At 48.6% G+C, this 8271-nt stretch overlaps 1 protein-coding gene across 2 annotated transcripts in view; it reads left to right on the top strand.

The window, feature by feature from the left end:
- The first annotated feature begins 736 nt into the window (after positions 1–736).
- The window catches only part of bnc1 (basonuclin zinc finger protein 1), a 61841-nt gene continuing 54306 nt past the window's right edge, over positions 737–8271 (top strand). Inside the window, exon 1 of one of the 2 annotated variants that reach the window (XM_015976849.3) lies at positions 737–1135. In XM_015976849.3, the coding sequence (XP_015832335.1) occupies positions 1121–1135 (15 nt within the window). In that variant the 5' untranslated portion in view covers positions 737–1120. Of the gene's footprint in view, positions 1136–1179; positions 1969–8271 lie in introns of those variants that run through there. The other variant, XM_015976848.3, reaches the window with a different exon arrangement.

Raw genomic sequence — 8271 nt, 5'->3', positions numbered from 1 at the left:
GTGTTAAGGTGCATCCACACACACACACATCAGACTGTGTGCTCCAGGAGAGCCAGCGTTGATTTAGGGCATTACTCAGACGTGGGGAGGGTGTGTGTGTGTGTGTGTGGGAGGGGGGTATCCCTGGTTGCATTGGGAGAGCCTGCAGCCTTTGTGATTCCTTTTGATCAAATCTCTGTGAAAGATGAGTGTCATGCCCTCTTTCAGCCAGCTGTGAGGGGACTGCCCTGTAACGGGGAGGGGGGCTTGAGTAAGTAAAGGGCAGGCTTACCTCTGTGTGTGTGTGTGTGTGTGTGTGTGTGTGTGTGTGTGTGTGTGTGTGTGTGTGTGTGTGTGTGTGTGTGTGTGTGTGTGTGTGTGTGTGTGTGGAGCCTAGAGAGGGAGCAAGCAGCTCCTGAGGTGAGACTTCTGAGTGGGAGGGTCTCATTCCATTCCCTTGTGCCCAGTTTCAACACACACACACACACACACACACACACACACACACACACACACACACACACACACTCACTCACATGCATGCACGCACACACACACACACACACACACACACACACACACACACACACACACACTCACTCACATGCATGCACGCACACACACACGCACGCACACGCACGCACACACACTCACTCACATGCACGCACACACACGCACACACACACACTCTGAACATCTTGAGTACTTCAGAGCAAGACCATGGCAGCATTAGAGGAGAGGAAGCATAGAAGGTGTGTGTGTGTGTGTGTGTGTGTGTGTGTGTGTGTGTGTGTGTGTGAGAGAGAGAGAGAGAGAGAGAGAGAGAGAGAGAGAGAGAGAGAGAGAGAGAGAGAGAGAGAGAGAGAGAGAGAGAGAGAGAGAGAGAGAGAGAGAGAGAGAGAGAGAGAGAGAGAGAGAATAAAAGCACAGAGACATTTTTTTAAATGAGTGTGTGTGTGCTCACACACCCACACATCGCCACAGAGAGACGAGAGAGGGAGAACATGTGTGTGTGGTTGAAGAAGCGCTGCTGGAGCGATGGTTCTGCTCTGTAAGAACTTGTGTGTCGGACAGCTTTAGAGGGAGATTAGCAAGACTCAGGATGGCCGACTCTCTGGTTTCCGTAGAAACCTACGACTAAATGACCATGGCGGAGGTAAGAGCCTTCTCACCCATCTCACAACCTGCCTCTACTGGCTGTAGTCCAGTTTGGTGGACTGGGAACCAGTTAGGAGATCCTACCAACTGAAACAAGTACTTTTAACCTGATCCAAACTAACTTGTGTAACATCCACACCGAGCAGGGGCGTTGGTTTACCGCCTTTCATACTTGTTCGTTTTTTGGGACACGTCTTAGAGAGGACAACGAGAGGATGGGAGGGAAGTCCTCATCCATGTCTTCTTCTATGTCCTTGTCCAGCTCCTGTCTGTACATCGTCTTTGAGAGTAGTTGTAATCATGGACTAAATGCGGTACCGGTGGTGCGGTCCGAGCACGGGCCTGTCCAGGACGCCGGCCTCGTGATCTGTTCCTGCGCGCGTGGTGGGAGCAGGAGCCTGTAAACGCCATCAGCTTTATGAGCTTGATGATGCCTATCTATGAGGGGGTGAGGGACGTGGGAGGGGTGTGTGTGTTCTCTCCACCCTCCCAACTTTTCCAGGTGCTCTGATCTGCCTCTCCTGGTCCTGGGCACACACACACACACACACACACACACACACACCCGTTGCATCAACCCTGCGCTGCCACCAAACCGCTTGTAAGGATTTGTCAGCCAGATGTGACAAGACTGTGAGGAGGCACGTAGGAGCAGAGGGAGATGTGATGTTAATCAGAGCAGAGCTGGTTCCCCTCATTTGCTGCCTCTCCGAGTTCCTAACGGGAAGCAGTCGACACCAGAGAGCCGTCCAAACTTTGGCTTGTCCTCGTGTCTCCACACTCAGCCCACCACCTAGCCTTTTACGGACCAGACCCTTCATGGCTCCTCAGGTAAACGTTTGCTCTGTTTCAGTGTTTGAACGTGTTTGGGACTGACTGCTGATGACAGAAGTAATGAGTCGTTCACGCTACATTTGGGTTGTATGGAGTCCTGCTAGGCTCAAACGCAGCCATCGCCCTCTGCAGTGGCTAGGTTTTACGCCTTCGTTCCTTGTTCTGTTTCATCCTAACACAAAATCATTCGTAGAAATGTGACGTGATGTGTGTCACGGCACACAGGTCAGAGACCGGTAGGATGAGAAGGTTTAGAAAGTCTAAACGCTAGCTGTAACTTTTCTTCCTTTGTCTGTTGCTTTAGGAGTGTTTAGTCTCATTAATCAGCGGCTGACAGCTTCCTACGGTGCTGCTAGACTTCCTGTCTATGAGAACGTATCTATCTATCTGTCTGTCTATATAATATTGTTAATTGGTATTTTCTGTATTTTAGGCTTGGGAAAATGGATTCATGTTATGGATGGATGGATGGATGGATGGATGGATGGATGGTAGATGAATGGGTAGATGGGTAGATGGATGGATGGATGGATGTAGATGGATGGATGGATGGATGGATCGTAGATGGATGGATGGTAGATGGATGGATGGATGGATGGATGGATGGATGGATGGATGGATGGATGGATGGATGGATGGATGGATGGTGGATGGATGGTAGATGAATGGGTAGATGGGTAGATGGATGGATGGATGTAGATGGATGGATGGATGGATGGATCGTAGATGGATGGATGGTAGATGGATGGATGGATGGATGGTAGATGAATGGGTAGATGGTAGATGGATGGATGGATGGATGGTAGATGGATGGATGGATGGATGGATGGTAGATGAATGGGTAGATGGTAGATGGATGGATGGATGGTAGATGGATGGTAGATGAATGGGTAGATGGGTAGATGGATGGATGGATGGGTAGATGGATGGATGGATGGTACATGAATGGGTAGATGGTAGATGGATGGATGGATGGATGGTAGATGGATGGATGGATGGATGGATAGATGGATGGATGGATGGATGGATGGATGGATGGATGGATGGATGGATGGATGGTAGATGAATGGGTAGATGGTAGATGGATGGATGGATGGATGGTTGGATGGATGGTAGATGAAAGGGTAGATGGTAGATGGATGGATGGATGGTAGATGGATGGTAGATGAATGGGTAGATGGGTAGATGGATGGATGGATGGGTAGATGGATGGATGGATGGTAGATGAATGGGTAGATGGTAGATGGATGGATGGATGGATGGTAGATGGATGGATGGATGGATGGATGGTAGATGAATGGGTAGATGGTAGATGGATGGATGGATGGATGGTAGATGAATGGGTAGATGGGTAGATGGATGGATGGATGGGTAGATGGATGGATGGATGGATGGATGGTAGATGAATGGGTAGATGGTAGATGATGGTAGATGAATGGGTAGATGGATGGATGGATGGATGGATGGGTAGATGGATGGATGGATGGATGGATGGATGGTAGATGGATGGGTAGATGGGTAGATGGATGTGTAGATGGGTGGATGGATGGATGGATGGATGGATGGATGGGTAGATGGATGGATGGATGGATGGATGGTAGATGGATGGGTAGATGGGTAGATGGATGGATGGATGGATGGATGGATGGGTAGATGGATGGATGGATGGATGGATGGATGGTAGATGGATGGTAGATGGATGGGTAGATGGGTAGATGGATGGATGGATGGATGGATGGATGGATGGATGGTAGATGGATGGATGGATGGTAGATGGATGGTAGATGGATGGATGGATGGATGGTAGATGGATGGGTAGATGGGTAGATGGATGGATGGATGGATGGTAGATGGATGGTAGATGGATGGTAGATGGATGGGTAGAAGGATGGATGGATGGTAGATGGATGGTAGATGGATGGGTAGATGGGTAGAAGGATGGATGGATGGATGGTAGATGGATGGGTAGATGGGTAGATGGATGGATGGATGGATGGATGGATGGTAGATGGATGGTAGATGGATGGGTAGATGGGTAGAAGGATGGATGGATGGATGGTAGATGGATGGGTAGATGGGTAGATGGATGGATGGATGGATGGATGGATGGTAGATGGATGGGTAGATGGGTAGATGGATGGATGGATGGATGGATGGGTAGATGGGTGGATGAATGGTTGGATGGGTAGAAGGATGGATGGATGGTAGATGGATGGTAGATGGATGGGTAGATGGGTAGATGGATGGATGGATGGATGGGTAGATGGGTAGATGGGTAGATGGATGGATGGATGGATGGGTAGATGGGTAGATGGATGGTAGATGGATGGATGGATGGATGGATGGATGGTAGATGGATGGATGGATGGATGGGTGGATGGATGGATGGATGGATGGATGGGTAGATGGGTAGATGGATGGTAGATGGATGGATGGATGGTAGATGGATGGTAGATGGATGGGTAGATGGGTAGATGGATGGATGGATGGATGGGTAGATGGGTAGATGGGTAGATGGATGGATGGATGGATGGATGGGTAGATGGGTAGATGGATGGTAGATGGATGGATGGATGGATGGATGGATGGTAGATGGATGGATGGATGGATGGGTGGATGGATGGATGGATGGATGGATGGGTAGATGGGTAGATGGATGGTAGATGGATGGATGGATGGATGGGTGGATGGATGGATGGATGGATGGATGTTATTCCGTGTCATGTTTATTATTTGATGGCCAGAACAGCTGTAATAATTCAGATGGAAGTGAGTTACTGGAAACGTTACAACGTGACCAGAGAGGAAATGGTTTCCTTGGCTTCTACTTGACGAGCATAAATTCAGGATTACCTGTTCAGCTCCTCTTAGCAGTGTCGGGTTAGGTCAGTCATAGCCCAATAATCCTTTATGCTGTACTCAAAAGAAATAAGTTCTGCTTAATGTGGAAAATCCATCCGTCCATTTTCATCTGCTTATCCGGGGTGGGGTCACAGGGGCAGTAGCCTAAGCAAAGAGGCCCATTTTTCCCTCTTCCCGGCCACTTGGGTCAGCTTCTCCGGGGAATCCTTACCCCGGTTTCACACAGGAAGCATCAGGAGCGCAAAACGGCATCGGAACAATTTCCTCGCAAACTTCAAAGCGGTCCTTTTCACACTGGGAGAGTATTGGCAGCTGTTTTCTGCACTCGCGAGATCACAAGGTCCTTTGAGACTTCAGGTCACGGTTCATTTAGGCTAACCCTCACCAAAAAGAAGGAAATCACATTTGATATTGTCTTTAATTGGAATAGAAACAATAAAAGAGAAAAGTTAAAACAGTCAGTAAGATACAGCAAAATGAAACAAGAAAAAACACTAATCCTGGAATGCCTTGACATAAAAGTGGGTCTTCAGGCGAGTCTTAAAAACCATCACTGAAGGTGACTGATGCACCACCAAAGGCTCCAGAGTGTAGGAGCCGACGCCGAAAACACACGGTGCCCTCGTGACCTGCAGCGCTGAACCACCAGCAGCTCCCTGTTTTATACCAGTTAGTTATTAATCCTCTGTAATGTGTGTGTGTGTGTGTGCGTGTGCGTGTGTGTGTGTGTGTGCGTATGTGTGTGTGTATGCGTGTGTGTGTGTGTGCGCGTGTGTGTGTGTGTGTGTGTGTGTGTGTGTGTGTGTGTGTGTGTGTGTGTGTGTGTGTGTGTGTGTGTGTACCTCAGTAAAACACACTGAGTTACTTTTGGCTTCCAGGCTGAAGGACCCACGTCGTTTTGTGCAATTAGCCTTCTTGTCATCAGCCTCATTGATGCATGAGAGCAGCCACGGCTTTGTTGTGACAACAGCTTCCCGCTCTTCCTTTTCTTTTTCTTTGTCTTCCTCTCAAGAACTCATGAACTGAATGACTAATTAAGATAAACGACTGGTAGCGCTCTCTGAGTCAGAGTGTGTGTGCCAAAGCACGGGGCACCTGATTGAGACGTATATTAGGGAGAGCAGCAGCAGGGGGATGGGATTAGACTAATTGGGCCGTGTTGGGTCTCAGTACGCAGTAATGATGGGATTATGTCTCTGAGAGATGAGCAGAAGGAGTTTTACACCTCACCAGTTCTTTCAGTTGTGACCGTGTGTGTGTGTGTGTGTGTGTGTGTGTGTGTGTGTGTGTGTGTGTGTGTGAAGACCAGGCAGCTTCATCCTTGGTTACTTTATAGGTGTTAATGATGAGGGGTTACTGCGCGGGCCTGGACCACAAGGACGGCTTCAGCCTCAAGCACACAACTAAATAACTGACTACGTGAGGAGGAGGAGGAGGCTCGCGACCATCACCCCAGACTCTCCTCCTCCTCCGCCTGTGGTGAGGGAGTGAGCCATGGCATGGAGCTACAAAACTCCACCAATCATACATTAAAGATGCAGAGAAAGTGGAGCAAGAACATAGGCACCCTAAGGTTCTGTCTCATACCACTATTCTTATTAATCTGATCATGCTTCCCCCATTCCTACTGGTTTTGGTTTTTAGATTTAATATGAAGCAAATGGTGGGAAAAGGAATCTTTACTGTTCCAAATCCGCAGCTACTAATGCACGGAACGTTGCATCTTCCTAAAATTATTTGAGAAAACTAGGCTAAACTATTGTTGGATTGATGAGAAAATCCAAATACCACCCATAGAGTCCACGTAACGACCAGCACGTAGCGGCCAGCACGTAGCGGCCAGCACGTAACGGCCAGCACGTAACGGCCAGCACGTAACGGTCAGCACGTAACGGCCAGCACGTAACGGTCAGCACGTAACGGCCAGCACGTAATGGCCAGCACGTAACGGCCAGCACGTAACGGCCAGCACGTAACGGCCAGCACGTGACGGCCAGCACGTAACGGTCAGCACGTGACGGTCAGCACGTAACGGCCAGCACGTAACAGCCAGCACGTAACGGCCAGCACGTAACGGCCAGCACGTAACGGCCAGCACGTAACGGTCAGCACGTAACGGCCAGCACGTAACGGCCAGCACGTAACGGTCAGCACGTAACGGTCAGCACGTAACGGCCAGCACGTAACGGTCAGCACGTAACGGCCAGCACGTAACGGCCAGCACGTAACGGCCAGCACGTAACGGCAGCACGTAACGGTCAGCACGTAACGGCCAGCACGTAACGGCCAGCACGTAACGGTCAGCACGTAACGGCCAGCACGTAACGGCCAGCACGTAACGGTCAGCACGTAACGGCAGCACGTAACGGCCAGCACGTAACGGTCAGCACGTAACGGCCAGCACGTAACGGTCAGCACGTAACGGCCAGCACGTAACGGCCAGCACGTAACGGTCAGCACGTAACGGCAGCACGTAACGGTCAGCACGTAACGGCCAGCACGTAACGGCCAGCACGTAACGGCCAGCACCGTGCATGTGTCTGAGGCAGTCACAGTCATGTACTGTCTTGGGGATGAGTGAGTACACCACCATCTAAATTTATCTGAATCTGTACTCATAGTGAGCTGGACCTAGACCGGAAAAGGGTGTGGTTTACTCAGAAGTGGGTGGGGCTTAACTCTGTACATTATTTTAGGTCTGAAATTGATACGGATTGATCAGAAGTTGCTTTATGTTTTGTTTAATTGAAAACTATTTACGGAGCAGCCTCAGAATTAAGATGCAATGTTTTTGACTCCAACAGTAAAGGAACTACTACAGAACACGTTGTTGTCTAAACTCAGAACACGGATATTTAAATGGATACAACTGAACTCACGCAGTAGAAGTATGAACTACTAGAACTATTTTATTTATGATCTAAATTTTTTTTCTAATGTTCTTGGCATTTTTTCCCACTCAAAGTTAAACAAAACATGGTGTGTGTGTGTGTATGCGTGTGTGTGTGTGTGTGTGTGTGTGTGTGTGTGTGTGTGTGTGTGTGTGTGTGTGTGTGTGTGTGTGTGTGTGTGTGTGTGTCAGGGATACAGCTACCCATTATCAGAGGGGTGTGCAGGCACATCCGGCTGCTGTTATTTATTTGTTGTTGGTGTTTATATAGAAATAAAATCCATCTGCAGGGCTTTAGGCCCGGGACAGTTTCATACCTCAGACCGACCCACTTTAGATCATAACCTGTTATTATTATTATCACGTATTATTTACATCAACCAGAACATTCTGAAATGTTCACAGACGTCCGGACCTTAAAAAAAAAATCAATGTTAAAATTAAAAATGATTAATATTATTTTTCATTAAAGGCAGGGTCCGTAAGTTGGTGTTATCAGAGCAAGGAGGAGGAGATTTTGAAACTTGAAAGGCTCTATCCCCGACCTT

Source organism: Nothobranchius furzeri, chromosome 9 (assembly GCF_043380555.1).
Source record: "Nothobranchius furzeri strain GRZ-AD chromosome 9, NfurGRZ-RIMD1, whole genome shotgun sequence".
Classification (NCBI taxonomy): Eukaryota; Metazoa; Chordata; class Actinopteri; order Cyprinodontiformes; family Nothobranchiidae; genus Nothobranchius; species Nothobranchius furzeri.
Note: the sequence above shows the minus strand (reverse complement) of the source record. Positions and strands in the feature narration are given on the sequence as shown.